General features: G+C 46.6%; 2 protein-coding genes across 11 annotated transcripts in view; one reads left to right on the plus strand and one right to left on the minus strand.

The window, feature by feature from the left end:
* LMAN2L (lectin, mannose binding 2 like) overlaps nucleotides 1-24,830 on the plus strand; it is a 33,016-nt gene extending 8,186 nt beyond the window's left edge. For 5 of the 10 annotated variants that reach the window (XM_025353771.1, XM_025353768.1, XM_025353770.1 and 2 more), the window contains 5 exons: nucleotides 17,064-17,096; nucleotides 18,180-18,341; nucleotides 18,433-18,547; nucleotides 22,918-23,037; nucleotides 23,369-24,830. In XM_025353771.1, coding sequence (XP_025209556.1) covers nucleotides 17,064-17,096; nucleotides 18,180-18,341; nucleotides 18,433-18,547; nucleotides 22,918-23,037; nucleotides 23,369-23,511 — 573 coding nt within the window. In that variant the 3' untranslated portion in view covers nucleotides 23,512-24,830. The remainder of the gene's footprint in view (nucleotides 1-17,063; nucleotides 17,097-18,179; nucleotides 18,342-18,432; nucleotides 18,548-22,917; nucleotides 23,038-23,368) is intronic. The other 5 variants (XM_025353774.1, XM_025353773.1, XM_025353772.1 and 2 more) reach the window with 1 other exon arrangement.
* Nucleotides 24,831-25,893: 1,063 nt separating this feature from the next.
* Nucleotides 25,894-26,410, minus strand: part of FER1L5 (fer-1 like family member 5) — a 68,129-nt gene continuing 67,612 nt past the window's right edge. The window contains exon 52 of the mRNA XM_025353504.1: nucleotides 25,894-26,307. Within this exon, the coding sequence (XP_025209289.1) occupies nucleotides 26,083-26,307 (225 nt within the window). The 3' untranslated portion in view covers nucleotides 25,894-26,082. The remainder of the gene's footprint in view (nucleotides 26,308-26,410) is intronic.

A 26,410-nucleotide genomic window follows, 5' to 3' on the forward strand; every position in this document is an offset into this window, starting at 1 on the left:
CGCCCGGCTAGTTTTTTGTATTTTTTTTAGTAGAGACGGGGTTTCACCGTGTTAGCCAGGATGGTCTCGATCTCCTGACCTCGTGATCCGCCCATCTCGGCCTCCCAATTTTTTTTTTTTTTTTAATTTTTTTTTGAGATGGAGTCTTGCTCTGTCGCCCAGGCTGGAGGGCAGTGGCGTGATCTCGGCTCACTGCAAGCTCCGCCTCCCAGGTTCAAACCATTCTCCCCACTCAGCCTCCTGAGTAGCTGGGACTACAGGTGTGTGCCACCACACCTGGCTAATTTTTGTGTTTTTAGTAGAGACAGGGTTTCACCTTGTTGGTCAGGCTGGTCTCGAACCCCTGACCTTGTGATCTGCCCGCCTCGGCCTCCCAAAGTGCTAGGATTACAGGCATGAGCCACCATGCCTGGCTATTGCTTTCTTATATTGACAGTGGGTTTGTACTCTTTCTGTGTCCTATGGCACTGCCATCAGATGGTGGGAAATTATGACAGGTTGTTGCTGGGTATCCTTTAGCTAAGTAATACCTAGCGAGGAAAGCAGGATTAGAAATAGAGGCAAAGGTCACATTATTTTTCCCCCAAAGGTTTATTATGAAAAATTTCAAACTTAAGGAACATTAGAAAGCTGGGCATGGTGGCTCACGCCTGTAATCCCAGCACTTTGGGAGGCCGAGGCGGGTGTTTCACGAGGTCAGGAGATCGAGACTACCCTGGCCAACATGGGGAAATCCTGTCTCTACTAAAAATACAAAATTTAGCCAGGCGTGGTGGCGTGCTTCTGTAATCCCAGCTACGCAGGAGGCTGAGGCAGGAGAATCGCTTGAACCTGGGAGGTGGAGGTTGGAGTGTGAGTCAAGATCGTGCCGCAGCACTCCAGCCTGGGCAATAGAGTGAGACTCCATCTCAAAAAAAAAAAACAGAGAGGGGATGATGAGTATGTGGAAATAAAGTAGAATCAGAGACAGATGAAGCTAGAATGAAAAGCAGGGCCAGTAGTCTTGTCATGTTGCACAGTTCCTGGGGCTGCCATTCACCTTGCATTCCATAGTATTAACACCGTAGCTTCGGCATGTTAGCCACTGAGGCTGAGCAGCATCTGCTTGGGTGGTTGGTGGTTGAACTGTTTAGACGAGAGCCAGGGCAGGCTGAACGTGTGTGACTCATGCTCACCATACACCACGTGGGGCTGGGTTCTGAAGGATTGTGTTCCCGTTGAAGAGTCTGGACTTGGTTCTGAAGGGGTAGGTGCATTAAAGGATTTTATTGAAGAGAGGATCATGACTGGATTTGTAGTCATGCTGAGGAAATAGTGGTAGTTAGAAATGCGTCCGAATAAGAGTTGTCAGCTTTAGGGCTTGACAAGAGTTTTAAACTTGTCTCTCTGTTTCTTCCAGAAACAAATTGTTCAAACTCTGTTAGCTTCCATTTCACCATGAGATAGTAGTAATTCTGATTTGAGAAAGTAGAAATTCTGATTTGGGTTTATTTTGTAAGGATTTTGTAGATGTTAATTTAAAAAAATTTATTTTGGATGGTAACAATAGAGACATCTTTTCTGGCTTGCTGTTGTGGTTCTTACTTCCAAGTGCACATTGTAATTCCCTGGAGAACTTTTAAAACTATTGATATCCAGTCCCGACCCCAGAGCTTCTGATTCAGTTCATCCGAAGTGCAGTCTAGGCAGCCTTCCTTTTCTAAAGCTCTCCGGGGGATTCACATGTATAGCCGAGGCTGAGAACCCTGGACTAACATGGGTCCCTTTTTTCCTTGTGAAACTAAATTTAAGGCCGAGTGCGGTGGCTCACTCCTGTAATCCCAGCACTTTGGAAGGTCGAGGCAGGCAGAGCATGAGGTCAGGAGTTCGAGACCAGCCTGGCCAACATAGTGATACCCTGTCTCTACTAAAAATACAAAAATTAGCCAGGTGTGGTGGCACATGCCTGTAGTCCCAGCTACTCGGGAGGCTGAGGCAGGAGAATGGCTTGAACCTGGAAGGCGGAGGTTACCTGGGAGCCAAGATATTGCACTCCAGCCTGGGCGACAAGAGCAAGACTCGTCTCAAAAACAACCACCATAAAACAAAACAAAACAAAACAAAAAAAACTTCCTGATTATTAGATGGCTGCTGTGTGCCAGGTACTTTGCAAATATTGTCTTAATCCTTGTCAAACCTCCTTATAGTCTGTATTTTTCACATTTTACCAGTGAGTAAACAAAGGCTTAGAGAAGTTAAGTGTCTGTTTCAAGGTAATAGTCAATATAAAGTGAAGCACAGGTCCACCAGATTCCAGAAGCTGTGCTTTTATCTATGATGGTCTACCATCTCCCATCCTTTTTTTTTTTTTCTCTCAGATTGTTTTCTTTCTTGAGAATGGAGACATTTATTATTATTGTTACTATTTTATTTTATTTATTTATTTTTTTGAGACGGAGTCTCACTCTGTCACCCAGGCTGGAGTGCAGTGGCGCAATCTCGGCTCACTGCAAGCTCTGCCTCCCCGGTTCACGCCATTCTCCTGCTTCAGCCTCCTGAGTAGCTGGGACTACAGGTGCCCACCACCACGCCCGGCTAATTTTTTATATTTTTAGTAGAGATGGGGTTTCACCGTGTTAGCCAGGATGGTCTTGATCTCCTGACCTCATGATCCACCCGCCTCGGCCTCCCAAAGTGCTGGGATTACAGGCTTGAGCCACCGCGCCCGGCCTATTTTATTTTTTTGAAATGGAGTCTTGCTCTGTCGCCCAGGCTGGAGTGCGGTGGCGCGATCTCGGATCACTGCAAGCTCCGCCTCCTGGGTTCAGTGATTCTCCTGCCTCAGCCTTTGGGGTAGCTGGGATTTCAGGCGCACTCCACCCAGTCTGGCTGATTACAGGCACACACCACCACATCTGGCTAATTGTTGTATTTTTAGTAGAGACGGGGTTTCACCACATTGACCAGGCTGGTCTCAAACTCCAGACCTCAAGTAATCTGCCCACCTCGGCCTCCCAAAGCGCTGGGATTGCAGGCATGAGCCACACCCAGCCTGTTAATATTATGTTTATATGCTGTCCTCTGCAATTTCAGTTCTTAGCACTTATATTCAGTCCAGAGAGTATAGAAAGTATCTTCCTTTCTACATCCCAACACCCTACAGCTGTCTCAGAGGGTAAAATCAAATGTGTTTGTCAGTGGCATGGTTTACTTCGATACACAAAACAGCACCAGGCATTGTTCTAAGCACTTTCACATACGTTATTTACTTATCATAACAACCTTTTGGGGTAGATGATAGTATTATCTCTATTTTATGGGTAAGAAACTGAAGTGCATGTAGAAAGATTACACAGCTTGTTCGTGTCACACACATAGTGGGTCTGACTCCAGAGACTCCAGTCTGATTGTTACTGCTTTATTATTTTGAGCTCGTTAAAGGAGGGTGACAAATACCGTACCTTTTGAGAACGTACAAATGACTGTGGTATGTGTGCAGAAGATGTCCTAGACAAGGAAGACAAGGAGCAGGTAGGATGGTGTGTGGAACAATTCCTGAAATTCCTCAAGATAGTGGTGAAAACATTTTTCTGGTTTCTTGTTTCCTTGTCACCAGAGTCCACATGACGCTGTTGCTCAACTTCTTACCACATTTGTTCATGAGAAAATATTGGGAAAATCATAGCAACCAGTAATGCATCTGAGAAGAGGGTGAGAGACTTCAGTATATAGGCTCAGTCCTCCCGCCTCAGCCTCCTTCCCAGTAGCTGGGACCACGGGCATGCGCCACCACACCTGGCTAATTTTTGTATTTTTGTAGAGACAGGGTTTTGTCATGTTGCCTAGGCTGGTCTCAAACTGCTATGCTCAAGTGATTTGCCTACCTTGGCCCCCCAAGGTGCTGGGATTACAGGCATGAGCCACTGCACCCGGCCCCTCAACTGTGGTTTAACATCTGAAAATTAATATACCATATTAATAGACTAAAGGAGAAACAACATATAATCATCTCAATAGATAGAGCAAAAGTGACAAAATTTCATACTTCTTGATAATAAAACACTCAACAAATTAGGAATAGAAGAGGATTTCCTCAACCTGATAAAGGACATCTATGAAAAACTCACAGCTAACATATATGTGTGTGTGTGTGTGTGTCACACACACATTTTTTATTTTTATTTTATTTTTTGAGATAGAATCTCGCTCTGTCGCCTAGGCTGGAGTGCATTGGTGTGATCTTGGCTCACTGCAGCCTCTGCCTCCTGGGTTCAAGCAATTCTCCTGCCTCAGCCTCCCAAGTAGCTGAGATTACAGATATGCACCACCACACCCAGTTAATTTTTGTGTTTTTAGTGGAGACGGGGTATCACCATGTTGATCAGGCTAGTCTTAAACTCCTGACCTGAAGTGATCTGCTCGTCTCGACCTCCCAAAGTGCTGGGATTACAGGCGTGAGTGAGCCACTGCGCCCAACTTTTTTTGTTTTTTTGAGACAGAGTCTCACTCTGTCACCCAGGCTGGAGTGCAGTGGCATGATCTCTGCCCATTGCAATCTCCACCTTCTGGGTTCAAGCAATTCTCCTGCCTCAGCCTCCTGAGCAGCTGCGATTATAGGCGCCTGCTACCACTTCTGGCTAAGTTTTTGTATTTTTAGTAGTGACAGGAGTTTGCCATGTTGGCCAGGCTGGTCTCGAACTCCTGACCTCAGGTGATATGCCCATCTTGGCCTCCCAAAGTGCTGGAATTACAGGCATGAGCTCCTGTGCTTGGCTAGAAAAACCCACAGCTAACATATTTAATGGTAAACAGTTGAATTCTTTCCTTCTAAGATCAGGAATAAAACGAGGATATTGACTCTTACCACTTCTGTTTAACATTGTACTGGAGGATCTAGCCAGGGCAAGAGACATGAAAATGAAATAAAAGACATCAAGATTGGAAAGGAAGTAAAACTATTTCTATTTGCAGATGACAGAATATGGAAAATCCTAAGCAATCCACACACAAAAAAAACTATTAGAACTACTAGAGTTTAGCAAGGTTGCAGGATAAAAGATCAGTATGCAAAAATCAGGTTTATTTCTTCTTTTTCTTTTTTTTTTTTGAGACGGAGTCTTGCTGTGTTGCACAAGTTGGAGTTCAGTATCATGATATCTGCTCATTGCCACCTCTGCCTCCTGGGTTCAAGTGATTCTTCTACTTCAGCCTCCAGAGTAGCTGGGATTACAGGCATGCGCTACCATGCCCAGCTAATTTCTGTATTTTTAGTAGAGATGGGGATTCACCATGTTGGTCAGGCTGTTCTTGAACTCCTGACCTCTTGATCCACCTGCCTCGGCCTCCCAAAGTGCTGGGATTACAGGCTTGAGGTACCGCACCTGGCAAATCAGGTTTATTTCTATATATTTTCAATGAACAATCTGAAAATGAAATGAGAAAACAACTCCATTTGCACTATTATCAAAAAGAATAAAATACTTAGAAGTAAATTTGACCGGGTGTGGTGGCTTATGCCTGTAATCCCAGCACTTTTGAGGCCGAGGCGGGCGGATTATGAGGTCAGGAGATCGAGACCATTCTGGCTAATGTGGTGAAACCCTGTCTCTACTAAAAAAAATACAAAAAAATTAGCCAGATGTGGTGGCAGGCGCCTGTAGTCCCAGCTACTAAGGAGGCTGAGGCAGGAGAATGGCGTGAATCTGGGAGGCGGAGGTTGCAGTGAGCCGAGATCGCGCCACTGCACTCCAGCCTGGGCGACAGAATGAGACTCTGTCTCAAAAAAACAAAAAGAAAAAAAGAGTACATTTAACAGAAAAACTTTGACAACTACAAAATATTGTTGGGGCCAGGTGGCCCACACCTGTAATCCCAGCACTTATGGGAGGCAGAAGTGGGAGAATCACCTTAAGCCAGGCATTTGAAATGAGCCTGGGCAACATAGCAAGACCTTGTCTCTACAAAAAATAAAATTAGGCCGGGCGTGGTGGCTCACACATGTAATCCCAACAGGAGAGGGACTTTGGGAGGCTGAGACGGGTGGATCATGAGGTCAGGAGATTAAGACCCATCTTGATGGTGAAACCCTGTCTCTACTAAGAATACAAAACAATCGGCTGGGCTTGGCAGTGTGCACCTGTAGTCCCAGCTACTCAGGGGGCAGAGGCAGGAGAATTGCTTGAACCCGGGAGGCGGAGGCTGCAGTGAGCCGAGATTGCGCCACTGCACTCGACCCTGGGCGACAGAACAAGACTCTGTCTCAAAAAAGATTAGCCTGGTGTGGTGGGTGATGCATGCTACCTGGGAGGCTGAGGTGGAGGTTCGCTTAGGAGGTCGAGGCCACAGTGAGCCGTGATCGCACCACTGCACTCCAGCCTCAGTAACAGAGCAAGAACCTGTCTCAAAAATGAAATAGAGTAAAAAAAATTATTGGAAGAAATTAAAGAAGATCCATGTAAATGGAAAGATATCCTATGGCATGGATTGGAAGACTTGGTATTGTTAAGATGGCAGTACTCCCCACGTTGCTCTGTGCAGTCCCTACCTCTCAAAAACTTAGCTGGCTTCTGGCCGGGCGTGGTGGCTCACACCTGTAATCCCAGCACTTTGGGAGGCCGAGGCGGGCGGATCACGAGGTCAGGAGATTGAGACCATCCTGGCTAACACGGTGAAACCCCGTCTCTACTAAAAGTACAAAAAGTTAGCCGGGCACGGTGGCGGGCGCCTGTAGTCCCAGCTACTTGGGAGGCTGAGGCAGGAGAATGGCGTGAACCCAGGAGGCGGAGCTTGCAGTGAGCCAAGATCATGCCACTGAACTCCAGCCTGGGCAGCAGAGCAAGACTCCATCTCAAAAAAAAAAAAAGAAGTACGCAATAAATGTACCAGTCCCTGGTGCCAAAAAGGTTGAGGACTACTGGATTAGAGGATACACAAAATGTGATCTATTGATACAACGGAATTACCAGCAATGAAAAGAATTAAGTTTCACTGGGTGTGGTGGCTCGTGCCTATAATCCCAACACTTTGGGAGGCCAAAGTGGAAGGATTGCTTGAGCCTAGGAGTTTTAGACCAGTTGGGCAACACAGGGAGACCCCATCTTTACAAAAAACAAAAAAAATTATCTGATTCCAACTACTTTGCAGGCTGAGGCAGGAGGATTGCTTGAGTCCGGGAGGTCAAGGCTGTAGTGAGCTATGATTGCCAGTACACTGTAGTCTGGGCAATGGAGCAAGACTGTCTCAAAAGAAAAAAAAGGTAGGAGTAATTGCCAGGCACGGTGGCTCACCTTTGTAATTCTAGCACTTTAGGAGACCAAGGTGAGTGCGTCACCTGAGCCCAGGACCTCAAGGTTGCAATGAGCCTTGATCACACCACTGTACTCCAGCCTGGGTGACAGAGCAAGACCCTGTCTCAAAAAAAAAAAAAAAGGCCGGGCGCGGTGGCTCAAGCCTGTAATCCCAGCACTTTGGGAGGCTGAGACGGGTGGATCACGAGGTCAGGAGATCGAGACCATCCTGGTGAACACAGTGAAACCCCGTCTCTACTAAAACTACAAAAAACTAGCCGGGCGAGGTGGTGGGCGCCTGTAGTCCCAGCTACTCGGGAGGCTGAGGCAGGAGAATGGCGTGAACCCGGGAGGCGGAGCTTGCAGTGAGCTGAGATCTGGCCACTGCACTCCAGCCTGGGCGACAGAGCGAGACTCCGTCTCAAAAAAAAAAAAAAAAAAAGACTGAAAGAAATTAATTATCCATATGTGCTCCAACATGGATGACCCTTGAAAACATTATGTTAAGTGGAAGAAGCCGGTCACAAAAGACCAACACATAGTATGATGCCATGCATATGAAATGTCAAGAATAGACAAATCTGTAGAGACAGAAAATAGATTAGTGGTTGTCTAGGGGTGGGGTAATGTGGGGTGGAGATGAGGAGAGTGACTACTAGTGGGCATGGGATTTTTTTTTTTTGGGTGATGAAAATGTTTTAAAATTGTTTGTGGTAATCATAATCTTAACTCTGAATTTACTAAACGCCATTGAATTATATACTTTAAGTGAATTGTGTGGTCTGTGAATTATATCTCAGTGTTGTAGTTAACTCATTTTATTTATTTATTTTTTTGGAGACTGAGTCTCACCCTGTCGCCCAGGCTGGAGTGCAGTGGTGTGATCTCGACTCGCTGAAACCTCCATCTCCCAGATTCAAGTGATTCTCCTGCCTCAGCCTCCCGAGTAGCTGGGATTACAGGTGCCTGCCACTACGTCTGGCTAATTTTTGTACTTTTAGTAGAGACAGAGTTTTACCATGTTGCCCAGGCTGGTCTCGAACTCCTGACTTTGTGATCTGCACGCCTCAGCCTCCCAAAGTACTGGGATTACAGGCATGAGCCACCGCGCCTGGCTGTATTGTAGTTATTTTTTAATGTTGATTAAAAGATCACCAGTGGCCAGACACAGTAGCTCATGCCTGTAATCTCAGCACTTTGGGAAGCCAAGGCAGGATTGAATCCAGGCATTTGTTTTTTTAATTTTTATTTATTTATTTATTTATTTATTTATTTATTTATTTATTTTTATTTTTATTTTTTTTTGAGACGGAGTCTCGCTCTGTCGCCCAGGCTGGAGTGCAGTGGCCGGATCTCAGCTCACTGCAAGCTCCGCCTCCCGGGTTTACGCCATTCTCCTGCCTCAGCCTCCTGAGTAGCTGGGACTACAGGCGCCCGCCACCTCGCCCGGCTAGTTTTTTGTATTTTTTAGTAGAGACGGGGTAGAATCCAGGCATTTGAAACCAGCCTAGGCAACATAGCGAGTCATCTCTACAAAAAATCAAAAAAAAAAAAAAGGTAAAGACAACCTGATTATCTTTTCTTGGCACTATCAAGTCATCAGCTGACGATCATCACTTTCTCACAGGAACCCACCCGGATGTTGGTGAAAAGTTGGAGGGAAGTCAGTAGCAATCTTGGAGCTACAGTGTGTGTCCGATGAAATCAGAGTGTAATGAATGAGAGCAGAGTGCAACCATTGTAGTCTTGGCCTTCCTTCTTTTCTGTGAGATGTTTGGGCCTCACCCCTGGGGAGGCAGGAACAGCTGGAGAGCGGGGAGAACAGCTTGGCAGTCGTTTCCGAGGTATTCCCCAAACTTTGAGGTGCTCCCCATACTTTTTTTTGATGTGATGATTGTTTTTTCCTCCTTTGAACTGGAAGAAAATTAACAATACCATGCCATCCAGTTAAAAAATCATTTCCTCAAGTCTTTTTTTTTTTTCTTTTGAGAGAGAGTCTTGCATTCTGTCGCCCAGGATGGAGCGCAGTGGCACAGTGGTAGCTCACTGCGGCCTCAAACTCCTGGGCTTAAGCTGTCTTCCTGCCTCAGCCTCCTGAGTAGCTGGGACTACAGGTGTGCCATCATGCCTGGTTAATTTTTTTTTTTTTTTTTTTTGAGACGGAGTCTGGCTCTGTTGCCCAGGCTGGAGTGCAGTGGCCGGATCTCAGCTCACTGCAAGCCCTGCCTCCCGGGTTCACGCCATTCTCCTGCCTCAGCCTCCCGAGTAGCTGGGAGTACAGGCGCCCGCCACCTCGCCCGGCTAATTTTTTTTTGTATTTTAGTAGAGACGGGGTTTCACCGTGTTAGCCAGGATGGTCTCGATCTCCTGAACTCGTGATCCGCCCGTCTCGGCCTCCCAAAGTGCTGGGATTACAGGCTTGAGCCACCGCGCCCGGCCGCCTGGTTAATTTTTACTGTTTTTGGCCAGGTGCAGTGGCCAATGCCTATAACCCCAGCACTTGAGGTCAGGAGTTCGAGACTAACCTGGCCAACATGGTGAAACCCCGTCTCGACTAAGAATACAACAGTTAGCCTGGCGTGATGGCGCATGCCTGTAATCCCAGCTACTTGGGAGGCTGAGACAGGAGAATCGTTTGAACCCAGGAGGCGGAGGTTGCAGTAAGCTGATATTATGCCACTGAACTCCAGCATGGGCGACGGAGTGAGACTCGGTCTCAAAAAAAGAAACAAATTTATCTATTTATTTATTATTACCATGATTTTTGGTTTTTTTTGAGACGGAGTATCGCTCTGTCGCCCAGGCTGGAGTGCAGTGACGCCATCTCGGCTCACTGCAAGCTCCGCATCCCGAATTCACGCCGTTCTCCTGCCTCAGCTTCCCACGTAGCTGGGACTACAGGCGCCCGCCACCATGCCTGGCTAATTTTTTTGTATTTTTAGTAGAGATGCAGTTTCACTGTGTTAGCCAGGATGGTCTCAATCTCCTGACTTCGTGATCCGCCCACCTCGGCCTCCCAAAGTGCTGGGATTACAGGCGTGAGCCACCGCACCTGGCCAAGACAGGGTCTTGCTATGTTGTCGAGGCTGGTCTCAAACTCCTGGACTCAAGCGACCTCCTGCCTTGGCCTCCCGAAGTGCTAGGAATACAGCCATGAGCCACCACACTCGGTCCCCTCAAGTCTTTATGTTGATGAAGACACTGATCCCAAAGTGGTCTCTTTACTGTTGGCAGAGAGAATTTTACATGTTTCTTTTCTGAGACAGTGAAAGAGGGCGAGAGGAAGAAAGCAAGGGCTGGTGCTCCAGAGGATGCTTATCCCTGGGTTAGTTCTTTACTTTTCTGTGGGCTTTGACCCTTTCAAGACTCTGATTAAAGTGTTGGACCCACAGAAAGAGGCACGTACACAGAGGAGTTGACATGATTTTAGGAGATCTGAAGATCCCCTGTTCTATAGAATTGATGGTTGTTCTCATTCACAAGAAGTATTGGCGTACTATCAGAATGATGGTCAGCAGTGAAATTAAGACATACATAATGGGCTGTATTCTGAATCTTGGTATTGTAATCTGGGTGGGTAGGTTTTAAGGGTCAGTGCTTGGGGCACACCTCACATTTAGTCTCCTGATTTTGAAGTACTCCTTATTGAAGTCCTCAAATTACTTGATTTGAGTTTGCTCTAGTAGGGTCACAACTAAGATAAATGAGATTGAGCTCATTCCATGAGTTTCTTAAGACAGCATGATGATATTCATTTATATGAAGGTTTCCAGACCTGGAAGTGCCACTTTTCTGTGTCGTCCAGTCGAGAAGCTGTGAGTCCTGGGGAGAGCCTAGCATAGCTTTATGGGAGTCTGGGGGCTTACAGAGCAAGGGCCTTCTCAGGCGGCGTAGAAGTGTGCGAAGAATCTCACTGATCTTCTTCTCACTTTAAATAGGACGGGTATTGTCTCCTCCGTCCGGATTTCTGCATAAAGGGCTAGATGAAGATTATTGTAGGACCAGCAGCTTATACGGCTTTGAAAGTCTAAAAAGTGACAGGTCTACCTGCGGAATTGATAGTGTGTTCTGCTAGTGGTTCCAGGGAGGATGAAATGGAGGTGTGGTGGGAGATGCTTCACATCGAGTAGCATCTAGTAGAAGGCATTTGTTTTGTTAATTATTTTTATATACATTACAGAAAAATTGGAAAATGCTGAAAAAAACGAAAGTGTACAAACATCTTTAAGAACAAAGACATTGCATCATGTTGTAAATATTGTTTTTAAAACCTTTTTAAATTTTTTTAAATTTGCAGATATATAGAAAAATTGAGAAAAACAAAAATTGAGTGTATGGTAAATACTAGATTCAGATTATTCTTTATTTGATAATAATTTTGTACTTAGGATTAAGTTATAAGAATACAACAGGCTGGCCGCAGTGACTCACGCCTGTAATCCCAGCACTTTGGGAGGCTGAGGCGGGTGGATCACCTGAGGTCAGGAGTTCGAGACCAGCCTGGCCAACATGGTGAAACCCTGTCTCTACTAAAAATACAAAAATTAGCCGGGCGTGGTGGCAGGCACCTGTAATCCCAGCTACTTGGGAGACTGAGGCAGGAGAATTGCTTGAACCCAGGAGGTGGAGGTTGCAGTGAGCCGAGATCACACCACTGTACTCCAGCCTGGAGGATAAGAGTGAGATTTCGTCTCAAAAAAAAAAAAAAAATTGGGAGGCCGAGACGGGCGGATCACGAGGTCAGGAGATCGAGACCATCCTGGCTAACACAGTGAAACCCCGTCTCTACTAAAAAATACAAAAAACTAGCCGGGCGAGGTGGTGGGCGCCTGTAGTCCCAGCTACTCGGGAGGCTGAGGCAGGAGAATGGCGTAAACCCGGGAGGCGGAGCTTGCAGTGAGCTGAGATCCGGCCACTGCACTCCAGCCTGGGCGACAGAGTAAGACTCCGTCTCAAAAAAAAAAAAAAAAAGAAAAAAAAGTTGGTCCTTTGGGCGGAAAAAAAAAATGCAGCAGAGAATTTTGGAATGTTGTTCTTCACCCAGATTTCCGAAAATGTTAATGTTTTACTACATTTGCTTTGTCTTTTTTTTTTTTTTTTTTTTTTTTTTGAGACAGAGTTTTGCTCTTGTTGCCCAGACTGGCGTGCAGTGGTGTGATCTTGGCTCATCGTGGCCTCCGTCTCCCTGGTTCAAGCGATTCTCCTGCCTCAGCCTCCCGAGTAGCTGGGATTACAGGCATATGCTACCACGCCTGGTTAATTGTGTATTTTTAATAGAAACGGGGTTTCTCCATGTTGGTCAGGCTGGTCTCAAACTCCCGACCTCAGGTGATCCGCCTGCCTTGGTCTCCCAAAGTGCTGGGATTACAGGTGTGAGCTACTGCACCTGGCTGTCCTTTTTTTTTTTTTTTTTTTTTCGGGAGAGGGTTTTGTTCTGTCACCCAGGGTGGAGTGCAGTGGCACAATCACAGCTCACTGTAGCCTCAACCGCCCGGGCTCAATAGAGCCTCCCATCTCAGCCTCCCAAGTAGCTGGGACTACAGGTGCATGCCACCAAGCCCAGCTATCTTTTTGTAGAGATGGGGTTTTGCCATGTTGCCCAGGTTGGTCTCAAACTCCTAGGGTCAAGCAATCCTCCTGCCTTCATTTCCCGAAGTGCTGGTATTACAGGTGTGAGCCACTACACTGGCCATCCTTTTCTTTAACTCTTTCTTTGTGTGTGTGTCTGTGTGTGTATGTGTCTTGTGTGTGTGTTTGTGCTTGTGTCTTTTTTTCTGAACTAAGAGTAAATTGCTGTCGTGATGCCTCCTTAATCCTAAATACTTGAGTGTGTGTGTGTGTGTGTTTAAAAAAAAAAAGTTATTTTGTATAGCCACAGCACAGTGATCAAAGTCAGGAAGTTAACGTTTGTAACAATACCATTATCTAATCTTCAGTCCTTATTCATATTTCACCAATTGTCCCGATATGTCCTCTATAATGAAAGAAAGTCCCAGATCCTGTGTTGTATTCAGTTGTTACATCTCTCCTCTCCTTTAATCTGGAACTATTCTCAGTGTTCTCTTTGTGCTTCAGAGTACATACTGTTTAGAGCTGATTTTTAAAAAATTGTACATATGAAACATTTTTCCATATTGAGAGAGATTGAAAGCAATATATCCCAGTGATTGAGTCAGGGCTCTGGAGCCAGAATACTTGGTTTCAAATCCTGATTTCACTACTTAATGCCTGTGTTATCCTGGGCAAGTTTTTTTACCTGTGAAATGAGGAGTACTGATACTACCTCATAGGATTGTGAGAATTAAATGCAAAAGTGCTCATTACTGAGTTCAGTACCTGGCACAGACTAAGTGCTCAGTAAACGCTAGCTATAATTCACACCATTCAGTGGACTCCTAAGGGACATGTTGCAAACATCTTAGTTCTGTTCTCTCTTCCTCTGCCCTCCTCCCCTTCTTTTCTTCATGTCTGGGTTCCAGAAAGCAAATGGTCCCCTTACTAGAAAATGGTATGGTTTGAGATGGAAAACACTGCTCTGAAAGAGCTGGTGTGTGAGCGCCTGTTGTTTGGTGACAGTTCTCACTGGTGCAAGAATCATGACAGTAAAGTTCTTTTTCTTAAGTGCTAAATGTATTCCGTTGTTTCATTATGAAATTACATGGTTCTCATCTTTTGGTGTTAAAATGTCCTTTTGTAAAATGATGTTTATTACAGATGATTGTTCTGTCATTATTGTATTTTAATATTTTTAGTAGGCAATAAAAAGAAACCAAATCTAATACTCTCCAAAATATTTTTGGAAATACTAATGGTTAATGACAGCCAGTGGTCTGGGAATTCATGCTTTAAAAGATGTTTGTTTGGCTTTGTGTTTATGTGTATATGAGTACCTGTGAACGATATTTGTGTCCAGAAATGCACTAGTCACTGATTGAATGTTTATTGACTCCCCCTTGAATGCCAGACATTGTACTAAATGCTTTGCATATCTAATTTCATCTTCATAATGAACCCTGTGAGCTTTGTATTGTTCTGTTTACAGTGAGGAAATAGAGTCTCAAGAGGTGATGTAATCCACCCACGGTTACACAGCTGTGAGTGACATAACTGCAGTTAGAACTCAGGTCTCCCTAATTACAGAGGCCATTTGGAATTTTAGCCTAGCATCCATAAATCCACAAGCTAATGGGTGTCTTTTCCATCAAAATATGCTGGAGATACAGTTATCCTGTAGAGGTCTTCAAAAAACACTTTTTAAAAAGTAGTCTTATAGTACAAAAAGTTGAAAACGTTTCTCCACCCTTTGAACGACAATCCTTTGGACGATAAGACAGGTGAGAGTTTCTCCTTTCTGGTGACTCTTAAATTAGGAATAAAACTGCCACCTTGTCTGATTCTTCAATCTTTGGTTCTAACTTACAGACTGCTTTCTAGGGGAAAACAAAATTGCTCCTGTGTGAAATTAGTGGTTATCCAAGAAATGCTTCCAAGAACTCTTGACTAGGAGTAGAAAATAAGATGGCATTTAGTGACTTACACTAACGTGAGGTTAAAAGTTGAAGGCCAGCTCGTGTGCTGCCGAAGCAGACAGGTTCTCTCTAGTTGCAAAGCTGCGGGGCTCCCTATCTGGTGCAGCATTTCCTCAATGTGGTTGCACATCACAGCCTTCTGTGGTGCTTCTTAAAAATACTTAATCCTGGCTGGGTGCGGTGGCTCACGCCTGTAATCCCAGCACTTTGGGAGGCTGAGGCGGGTGGATCACGAGATCAGGAGTTCTAGAGCAGCCTGAGCAACATGGTGAAACCCTGTCTCTACTAAAAATACAAAAATTAGCTGGGCATGGTGGTGAGTGCCTGTAATCCCAGCTACCTCATAAGGCTGAGGCAGGAGAATCGCTTGAACCCAGGAGGTGGAGGTTGCAGTGAGCCGAGATCGCACCACTGCACTGCAGCCTGGGTGACAGAGCGAGACACCATCTCAAAAAAACAAACAGCAACAACAACAACAAAAATCCTGCACCCCACTCTAGCCCTACTGAATGAGACAGTTTGACTGAGGGACCCACGTATATGTCCAGTTAACAAGCTCCTTCAGGTGATCCCAAGGCCCAGCATGCCTCTGGCTGTCACCTGGAACTGGGTCCACACCAGCCTTGGGAAGAGTAAGGCACCCTTAGGCTAGCGATTGCTGTCGCTTTATTATTTGTTTATTTTCTAAGCAAGCTAACATAGGAGGCTGCTATCTCTTTAAAGTTGCAACTTAAACTTCTAATCAGGGTTACTGGAGGTGATGAGTGAAGCAAGCCTTGGGCTCATCAGAGCTCCACAGGGCATTTTTAATCCCTTTTCCTTAATTGTCACTGAAATTATGAGCATTCTCTGAGATGCCAGTTGCTGTAAACTGCTTGATAACGTGTTCACCGTTTCCTTGTTCTAAATGGTAGTTGTTGAAGAGTAACTTTATGCCAGTTTAATCATCCACTGATTGATGTGATGCCTTTCTGTGTCCTGTATGAATTCTGCCAGTGGCATAAGAGGAGGACAGCAGAGGAGCCGCGCTGCAGCCTCGGACTCCTGGCTGTGGCCCATGGAGTGCAGGGCCGTGGGTGCTGCCTCGCCTCACGGCAGCCTCTTCTCACAAGCTGTGATTCTGACTCATCTGTTTCCAGTTCCTTGAGTGTGCCGCCCTCATGCTGCTTGTGCCTCAGATCTTTTGGTGGACTCCCTCTAATTACTTGAGTCTCAGCTCAGATACTGCCTCCTCGGGAAGAGGTTCCCTCGCCGGTCCCTTGTATTACCTATTTTATTTTCCTCGTAGCATTTATCACTATCTGAAATCATTTTATTTGCTTGTTTGTTTGTCTCTTCCGCTCTGATCTTGATTCCATTCCTGTCTGTCTTGTTTCTCTTTGGACCCTCAGCATCTGGAACAGTACCTGGCTTGTAGTAGGTGTTCACTGTATTAAAGGAGGGAAGGGTTTGAGGTCTGTGCCCTCGCCTGCCTGTCCCACAGGGCAGAGCTGAGCTGAACTTGTATAGGTGCCTCTTGCTGATGGCTTAGAACTGCGGCTGTTTCCTGGAGCAGAGTTTAATACCCTCACGCCCGATGATTTTCTAAATCTCATTCTGCAGCGCCGCCGTGGAGCGTCTTCCCTGCCTATGTGTTGTAGGTTAGAATGAGAACAGTTATTTGGGAATATGACCCATAAGGCTCAGTGAGAGGGCAAATGATCCCTTTGGATTAGAGTGAGTTTCATAGTCTCTCAAGTGGCAGGATTTTGGTCTTCTGGGCAGGAGCTGTTTCCTGAGATCCTGGATAGTGAAGGATGTCTTGAATTTGGAAGAATTTAGCCCTGTTTGTCTCTTCTTTCCCCTTGCTATAGAAATACAGTAGGCTGGGTACAGACAAACTTGAGACTGACTCCCAGAGACATAAGTGGGGTGTGCCTGGACAGCGTACTGCTATGTGTTTTATAAAGCGCCTTCCACAAGCTTCAGGACCCTCTATGGGCTAGAGCGGTCTTCCTGGGGGAGCCCTTTGAGAATCTGATACAGTAACAGACCCTCTCCTCAGAAAAATGTGCAAGCGCCTGTGCATATGGTTTTGCCTGTCATCTTGAGGGCGCAGATGCTTCACAGATGCCCTTCAGGGACCCTCAAATTCTGTTTGGGGATTTCAGTTGGTTTGTTCATCCATCACAGCTGGGTCATAGCTCTTCTGTGGCTGTGTCTTTCTGACTTGGTCTCCTGTCTTCTGTGCCCTCTCTCGTTTTTATCATAACCTGCTGGACCCTCTCAGGCCCAGAAGAGGCGGTATTCTCCAGGAGTCCAGGTACTCAGTTCTTGGTTCATCATGAGCATCCCTCATTCCCATGTGTCCATCCAACGTTTGTTGCTGTTTCAAGTCCATGTGGTTGTCCCGGGAGTCCCCGGTCTCTGGTCTCACTGCGTCTCAACCTTGCATGTTGACCATGTGGGACAAAGGGATAAATACTCACCAAAGGAGTGGCATGCCTCATGTTACCCCTTCACCACCTCACACCCTGCCTGTCTGCACTGCCTTGGCATTGGGCTTGTTCTGGAATGATGAGTTTGCCATTTCTAAGGAAGAATTGCCCCTACAACTCTACTGGGGAGAGAGGGCGTGTGAAATAGATGGGAAAATGAGTGGTTTATGGGGAAATTTGCAGTTTTCTCCCCGTTAAGGGAGAACCTTACCCTCTTATTATGATTGGGAGAAGTGATGTGTGGAGGAGGCTTAAGTGGGCTGGAAAGTCTTTTGACTAAGGACAGTCATGGTGGCTGGCTGAGCGCATCCAGCAACCCCGTTCCATGTTCTTTCTGAGCTCTAGTCCATTTAGCCTCATATGCTTGTAGAATTTTAGAGTTGAAAAGAGCTATCTGAATGGAAAGATTCCCCTGCTCAAACAGGTATTTTCAGAATACCCGCTGTGTGCAGAACCGTGGTTGGGAGGAGATGGGGCTGAAGTTTAGACATAGGAAGGCATGTGATGAGTGAATTTTTTTCTTCAAGAATCTTATGTGGCAGTTGGGGAGATAGGTACATATACATGAAAAGGAAACCCCTAGTATTAGACAGCACATAAGTGCCAAATGGTGACCTTGAGACATTCAAGTCAGACTCCAGCATTTTAGGGGGGCCATTTCAGGCCCACCCCAGTTCAGGAGCCAAGAGAATTACTGAAGACAACAACCAAGTATAGTCGCTTCCTGGGCTGTTTCCCTTGAGAGACCATCTGAATGTGGGCTCTCAGGGGCTGCTGACAATGAAGTTGAGTGGCTGCCTGTTCTGCTGTAAGGGACTCAACTTGTGTGTGCAGAATTCGTGTTGCTGTTTGTGCAGGTGTTCCTACGTGCTCTTCCTTAGCGTCTGCTTACCCCCTCTGCTTCCCAGCGGGTATTCCCCTACATCTCAGCCATGGTGAACAACGGCTCCCTCAGCTACGATCACGAGCGGGATGGGCGGCCTACAGAGCTGGGAGGCTGCACGGCCATTGTCCGCAATCTTCATTACGACACCTTCCTGGTGATTCGCTATGTCAAGAGGCATTTGACGGTGAGTCCTTGTCCTGGACCAGATGGTGGTGTGGGCTGTGTCGCCCTTGCTTCCATGGCCTGACCCTGATTTCTCTCTCCTTTTGTTCTAGATAATGATGGATATTGATGGCAAGCATGAGTGGAGGGACTGCATTGAAGTGCCCGGAGTCCGCCTGCCCCGTGGCTACTACTTCGGCACCTCCTCCATCACCGGGGATCTCTCAGGTACTGCCACACGCACTCTTGGTTTGCCCTGACTGAGGCCTGTTCTCAATCCCCATGCCTTGTTGAGGCCTCTCACAGGGGAGAGCCAGAGGAGCAGTGCTGTGGAAGGAGATGCCTCAAGACTGCTTCTCTTTCTACATTCTTATATCCACATTCCTTAAAAAACCCAGGCCAGGCTTTCCTAGTACAGTGGTCACTAGAAGATGGTTGGTGCTAATAGAAAGCAACGTTTGTCCCTTCATTAAGCTGGCTCTTCTAGCCTGTATCCTGAGTTCCTTGCTGTCTAATTACTGCTGTCAGGCTCCTCTCCTTCCACCCGCTAATGTTCCCTGTTCCCCTTCCTTAACAAAGCTTTTCCTTGACTCTGCCGTCCCTCTTCTTACCCCAGACTGTCCTTTTGCTGAGACTTTTGAATGTTTGTGTACAGATGCTTTTGTTTCCTAGCTGTCCACCTCCTTAACATGCTGACTCAGACCTGTGCTCTACCTTGCTATTACACTAACACCATTCTCATGAAAGGTCATTCTGTTTCCTTGCCATATTCATTGCTCTGTTCTCATTCTCACCCTTTGTCCTCCTCAGCTCATTTAACCCATTACTCTGAAACTCTTGCCTTCTTGACTTACGTGACATTAATAGCACCTGGCTCTTTTACTTTTCCATCTCCTTTTGTTTCTTTTTCTGCTTATGCCTGATTCTTAGCTTCTCATTTATACACTTACTCTCTTTGCTTTAGCCCCAGTCATAACATCTTTTGGGAAGAGAAAAGGAACTGAACTTCTGTTTCTTTTGATTAATATAGTTTGTTCTGGATAAAGCTAGTTTGGAATAGAAGTTTCTTGTGGCAAAATGGAAAGGCAGATACCCATCTGAAACAGCCGACAGCTAGTGAGCTCCAGCCATTGTAGCTAAAAGGAAGTGTCAGCTCAGTGAGGCCAAATCTTCCAGTTTTTCGAGAGAAGCTGGAAATCTGGATTTTTTTTTTTTTTTGAGACGGAGTCTCCCTCTGTCACCCAGGCTGGAGTGCAGTGGCTGGATCGCAGCTCACTGCAAGCTCCGCCTCCCGGGTTTACGCCGTTCTCCTGCCTCAGCCTTCCGAGTAGCCGGGACTACAGGCGCCACCACCTCGCCTGGCTAGTTTTTTTGTATTTTTTAGTAGAGACAGGGTTTCACCATGTTAGCCAGGATGGTCTCGATCTCCTGACCTCGTGATCCACCCGTGTCGACCTCCCAAAGTGCTAGGATTATGGGCTTGAGCCACCGCGCCAGGTGTTTTTTTTTTTTTTTTTTTTTAATATACGGAGTCTCGCTCTGTCACCAGGCTAGGGTGTAGTGCCGCCATCTTGGCTCACTGCAACCTCCACCTTCTGGATTCAAGCGATTCTCCTGCGTCAGCCTCCCAAGTAGCTGGGACTACAGGCGCACACTACCACACCCAGCTAATTTTTGTATTTTTAGTAGAAACGGGGTTTCACCATGTTGGCCAGAATGGTCTCCATCTTGACCTCGTGATCTGCCCGCCTTGGCTTCCAAAAGTGCTAGGATTACAGGCATGAGCCACCGAGCCCAGCCTGGAAATTGGATTTTTAAAATGCAATCTGCTGGTCTTTAAAACTCTGGCATCTGATTTTTTTCTTTAATCAACTTTATTGAGGTGTGCTTTCCATACAACAGAAAAATACAGTTTGAAGAGTTTTGACAAATATTTACACCTATGTAGTCACCATCACAAATGAGATATGAATGTTTTCATCATCTGCCGAAAGCCTTATTATCTATCCCCCTTTGCAGTACTCCCCGCCGCCTCAGATTCCAGGCAACCACTGATCTGCTTTCTGTCACGTAGGGAGATTGGTTTTGGCAGTTAGGTTCTAAGTACTGAGCAGGCCAGACCTGTGGGAAGAATCTAGCCTTGGCAGGGGGTAGGAGGCACAGGCTGGAGATCTTTGCTATGTAATCTCATTATATGACTACACATTTTCCTTTGAGCTTACAGGTTTCTGGGTTAACCTCCTGAAGTACTTTTTTATTTTTTTTTATTTTTTTTTGAGACGGAGTCTCGCTCTGTCGCCCAGGCTGGAGTGCAGTGGCCGGATCTCAGCTCACTGCAAGCTCCGCCTCCCGGGTTCACGCCATTCTCCGGCCTCAGCCTCCCGAGTAGCTGGGACTACAGGCGCCCGCCACCTCGCCCGGCTAGTTTTTTGTATTTCTTAATAGAGACGGGGTTTCACCCTGTTAGCCAGGATGGTCTCGATCTCCTGACCTCGTGATCTGCCCGTCTCGGCCTCCCAAAGTGCTGGGATTACAGGCTTGAGCCACCGCGCCCGGCCTGAAGTACTTTTTTAATGGAAAGTCTCCAACTGTCAGAAATGGCAGGAGAGAATAACTTTTTGTCTATTCTAAGTTTTTTGCCCTAGGTCTTTAGTGAGAACACCCAAGTTAGTAAGTCGGTGTTCTCTGCCCATAGAGTATCCCTAAATGCAAGCTGTTTCTTTCCTTTGAGGTCTTTCTTGTTGCCATCCTCTCACTTGTGTAGTGGGTTGTTGAAAACTGCTGAGAAAGTTAGGATGTTTCCCCGCTGTTCCAGGCTTTAATGCCCTGCATTGCGTGAGGAGCGTTGCTGTGGCCTTTTATCCTGTCCCATGGTTTAAACTGAGACAGTTTAAACTCTGACAGTTAACATTTTTCCAACGAAGATGAATCCAGTTTTTCACTACCTAGGAATCTGCTAAAGATTCTAGCAGTCCAAGCAGCTGTGGATGCTGTCCTAATAACGTAAATGACCAGAAGTCCAGGCCCCAGTCAATAACCAACCCAGTAGCAATGAGCACCCTAGCACTCAGATTTGTGGTCTCTAAATACCAATTCCCACTAAAAGGAGCTGCAGCTTCCTTGAGAAATGGCTGATGCAAGTTTCGAGGTAGGAAATCTGTAAGTTGGAACTTCCCAGAAAAGAAAGGAAGTTATAAAAAATTCTGGGTTTACGAAGGAAGGGGAACATCACACACCAGGGCCTGTCGTGGGGTGGGGGGAGCAGGGAGGGATAGCATTAGGAGATATACCTAATGTAAATGACGAGTTAATGGGTACAGCACACCAACATGGCACATGTATACATATATAACAAACCTGCACGTTGTGCACATGTACCCTAAAACTTAAAGTATGATAAAAAATAAATTAAAAAAAAAAAGAAAGTATTGAAAAAAAAAACCTTCTGGGTTTATGTAAAGAGACTCAGGAGCCAATAGGCTCCTACTGGACAAAGACAGGTGAGTTGAGCATCAGTAACAGTCTTAACTTTAGTGCATTGCAACACATCAGATATGGTTAAATGTAGGAGTTTATAATGATACTTTAAAGAGAGAAATCTAGTCCCTAATTGCTTGATCTTCTCTCTGGTAATTATTAGGGAACTTAAGAGTCACCGTTACAAGAAGCCACAGAGAAGCAGGCATCACCCAGAAGGGCAGTGTATCCCATGCCCATAGCTGTGCCCTGCCCGTGGCCCATTAAACAGCGGCCATGAGACCCTTTCCTGTGGCACGTGTGTGTGCACGTGTGTGTGCTCTTCACCAGCGGGATAGCTGCAGTCCTACTGCGTCTCTTCTTACTGTGCTGGAAGGTTTAACATGTGGGATTTAATTCTTGTTTTATCTCTAAATTTTTCCATTATACACACATGCTTCTTGACGTACAATGGTGTATGTCCCAATAAACTCATTGTAGGTTGTAGATATTCTAAGTGGAAAATGCATTCAATATACCTACCCTACTGCACATCATAGCTTAGCCTAGTCTACCTTAAATGTGCTTAGAACATTTACATTAGCCTACAGTTGGGCAAAATCATCTAACACAAAGTCTGTTTTGTAACCAAGTGTTGAATGTCTGATGTGACGTATGGAATACGGTACACGATGTAGTGCCGGTTGTTTACCCTTGTGATCGTGTGGCTCACTGGGCGCTACAGCTCACTGCTGCTGCCCAGCCTCAGTACAGAGTGTCGTACTACACATCGCTAGCCCGGGAAAAGATCAAATCTCAAAATTTGAAGTGTGGTTTCTGTGGAGCGCAGATTCCTTTCACACCATCATAAAGTCGGCAAATTGTAAGTCAAACCATTTTAAGTCAGGGATCTTCTATACAGGTGATGCATGCTTGTTGATTAAAACCTTAAATACAGAAGAATACAGAATATGCCTTGTTCCCCATCCTTATTTTTAGTTGCAAAATGGAGAGGTTTCAATTATTTTTTCAAGGTCACTGCTGGTTAGCTGTGGATCAGAGGCTTGAACTAAGATACTGACTTCAAGAAACATACCTCTTTTTCAAGTGGCTCAAGTCATCCTTCTTCCATTTTTCTTCAGATAATCATGACGTCATTTCCCTGAAGCTGTTTGAGCTGACGGTGGAGAGAACCCCAGAAGAGGAAAAGCTGCATCGAGATGTGTTCTTGCCCTCCGTGGACAACATGAAGCTGCCCGAGAGTGAGCACGGGGCCCCCAGGAAATGGCCCATAGCTGGGGAGGAGCTTGCAGTGCTGCACGGCTTCGGAGGGGACTTGCACCCGTAGCTCACAGGGCAGTCTCTGCTCTGTGTATTCCTCTGAGGGGTAGGAGCACGTGCATCTGCTTTTCCCCTTCAAGTTACAGATGAGCAGCTGGAGGGCCGCTTTGTTTCTCAGTTGGAAAGCGGGGTCTAAGCTCGGGCTTCCCAGAAACAGATGTCAGAAATGGGGGGCCGGACAGCCTGTAGTTTGATCTTTCCCTACTGGGTGGGCTCCCTGTTTTCTGACTTGCTTCTCTCTTGCTTCCTTAGTGACAGCTCCACTGCCGCCCCTGAGTGGCCTGGCCCTCTTCCTCATCGTCTTTTTCTCCCTGGTGTTTTCTGTATTTGCCATAGTCATTGGTATCATACTCTACAACAAATGGCAGGAACAGAGCCGAAAGCGCTTCTACTGAGCCCTCCTGCTGCCACTTCTGTGACTGTCACCCGTGAGGTATGGAGGGAGCAGACACTGGCCTGAGCGTGCAGCCTGGAGGGCCTTCTCGTCTCTAGCAGCTGGTTAGGGACTATATTCTGTCACTGGAGTTCTGAATGCAGGGACCCCGCATTCCCATGGTTGTGCATGGGGACACCTAACTCTGGTCTGGGAAGCACCCACCCCAGGCAATGCTGCTGTGATGTGCCTTTCCCTGCAGTCCTTCCACGTGGGAGCAGAGGCGTGAAGAGAATGTATGCGGTTGTGATGCCAAAATCACAGAACGGAATTTCGTAGCCCAGGCCGCCTTGTTATTTGACTCAGAGAGCCCTTCTACTTCATTTTTGAATCCACAAAGAATTAAAAGCTGGTAACACCACATACTTTCTGACCATCCATTCATTGGGTTTTGCATTTTACCCAACCCTCTGCCTACCTGAGGAGCTTTCTTTGGAAACCAGGATGGAAACTTCTTCCCTGCCTCACCTTCCTTTCACTCCATTCATTGTCCTCTCTCTGTGCTACCTGAGCTGCGAAGGCATTTGGATGCCTCTCTGTTGGGGCCTGAGGCTGCAGAACGCACCTGTGTTTCACGGGCTTCATTAGGCGGCCCTAGGGAGAGGGCTTTCTGCTTTGGATCCCTGTTCCAGCTCCTGTTCTCTAGCACGGGCCCTGGGTCTATCGACTTCCCCCATCAAGTCTCTTCAGGCCCTCAGTCAAGTTTGACTAAAAGTTGGTGTAAAAATCCAGAGAAGCCTGGAAGACATCATAGATGCCGTGGATTAACTGTGAAACTGACCAACTCCAGGTTTGATACCAAAAGCAATATTTGTCATGTGGTCTGACCATGTGGAGATATTTCTGGACTTGCTAGAGCCTGCTTAGCTGCATGTTTTGTAGTTACGATTTTTGGAATCCCACTTTGAGTGCTGAAAGTGTAAGGAAGCTTTCTTCTTATATCTTGGGCTTGGATACTGCCCAGAGAAGAAATTTGGCTTTTTTTTTTTCTTAATGGACAAGAAACACTTGCTGTTCTCATGTTCCAACTCTGAGAGCAAGAGACCCTCATCATCTGTGCCTGGAAGAGTCCATTGTCACTGAGCAGCACAGCCTGAGCGCTGTCCTCTGCGTGTCAACCCGTATTCCACTGCCTTATCTGACAAGGGGTCACATGCTGCTCACCTTACTGCCCTGGGATTACATCAGTTACAGGCCAGAGTCTCCTTGGAGGGCCTGGAACTCAGTCCTCCTGTGAACCTCTGTAGCCTAAGTGAAATTCTTAAAATCGCCGATGGAACCTAACATGAGCTTCTGACTATGTTCTTTCTTCTAGGAGTGGTTCTGGGGAACGGTCAGGCCTTTATTCTGAGCAGGCCTTTTTTCTGAGCTTCAAGCCCATCAACCATTGTTTTGCCTTCTCCTGGGTTGGAAAAGCCCTCAGCTCAGCTCAGAAGGAAAGGGGGTCACCTTGGTTAGGCATAGGTCTCTGTCTCTTCAGGCTCTTTCCTTCCCATGCACTTAGTTAAGCAGCACAGGCGGGAGTGCTCTCCTGCAGGTGGGATTCAGGTGAGGCAGAGACGAGGCATCCTCCTACCACCTCCCCTCCAGAATAGCAGAATGGCTCCAGGGTGCCAGAGGACAAACTGTGACCTAGAGCTTGGCCTTGGAACAGGGAGAACTGCAAAAGAAAATGGTGGTTTTGTCTTTTTTGAGTTGAAGGGGAGATTGTATGGACCCATGGGAGGACCTAGGTAGGCTCTTGATATGGCCAGTGCAGCAGTGCAGGTGGAAGGGGTCTCATCAGAGGGGAGGGGTGGAGTGAGAAAGATGGCGCCTGTGGGGTTTGTATGATTCCAGCTCATGAGTACCTTAAGGCTTTTTAAAGAGGTCAGGGAAGACATGAAATGCAGTCCCCACCTGCCTTGGGGGCCTTTAGAGAAATGTATGGTGCAGGAAAACCACCTGACCTGGCATCGGATGTCCTGCTTTGGCTCTTGCTTTTTGTTCTAGAAACAAATGTTTCCCATCATGAATGGGCAGAATGTTGTCCTGGGCAGTGTCATCCTAGCTGTGTGCTTAGAGGAGGGAGCTGCCTGGTCCGTGGTAGGGCTGTTCTGTACATGCTGTGGGTGAGAGCCAGTGCCTCGGCTTGCTGCTTACCCATAAGGGCCACTTCTCACAATCACCCTTTCCCTCCATACGAAGAGGCTCCGATTCCAAGCCTCTTAGTATGAGAGACCCTGTGGACTAGGGGTGGGACATAAAGATGACGTCACTCCCTGTCCCCGAGTCTTGTCTGAAGGGCTGGCATTTTCAGCCTTTCATGTTGTCTTCAGCACCCCCAAATTACAAGATGGCTCTCTGTTGCAGAACTTGTTTATTTCATGGAAAATTATAGCTCTGCTCTTCTTGTTGGAAGTGATTTCTGAGCACAATAGCCAGAATATTGCTAGCGCCTTGCATCTGTCCTAGAACACAGAAACAAAGAACTGGTAGGCGGCCCAAGGGGAGGGCTGTTGGTAGAGGAGGAAAGCCGGGCAGCGTGGGCTAATTAGTCTTCTGGGGCTGGAAGTTCTGGGAAAATGTTACTCAGGTGATTGGTAGGTCCTGGGTGGAGTTTCCACTCATGGTCTATTGTAGGCTTTAGGTGTGGGTCCTGGGTGGGAAGGATGGAAGAGCTGGCATTGCTGCTGTTTAGTGAAGTGATGATATTGAATATTTTAATGGGAGGATATAGCTGAAGTTGAGGTTTGATCCAGCTCATGGCCAAATAGTGCTAGAGAGAACAGACAACAGTTAGCCTGGGGTGGCGAGCTGAAGACGCTCTCCCCAGAGTCATCCTGAGACCACCTCTGTCCTTGCCTGCAGGGCTGCCACTC

This window comes from Theropithecus gelada, chromosome 13, assembly GCF_003255815.1.
Source record: "Theropithecus gelada isolate Dixy chromosome 13, Tgel_1.0, whole genome shotgun sequence".
Classification (NCBI taxonomy): domain Eukaryota; kingdom Metazoa; phylum Chordata; class Mammalia; order Primates; family Cercopithecidae; genus Theropithecus; species Theropithecus gelada.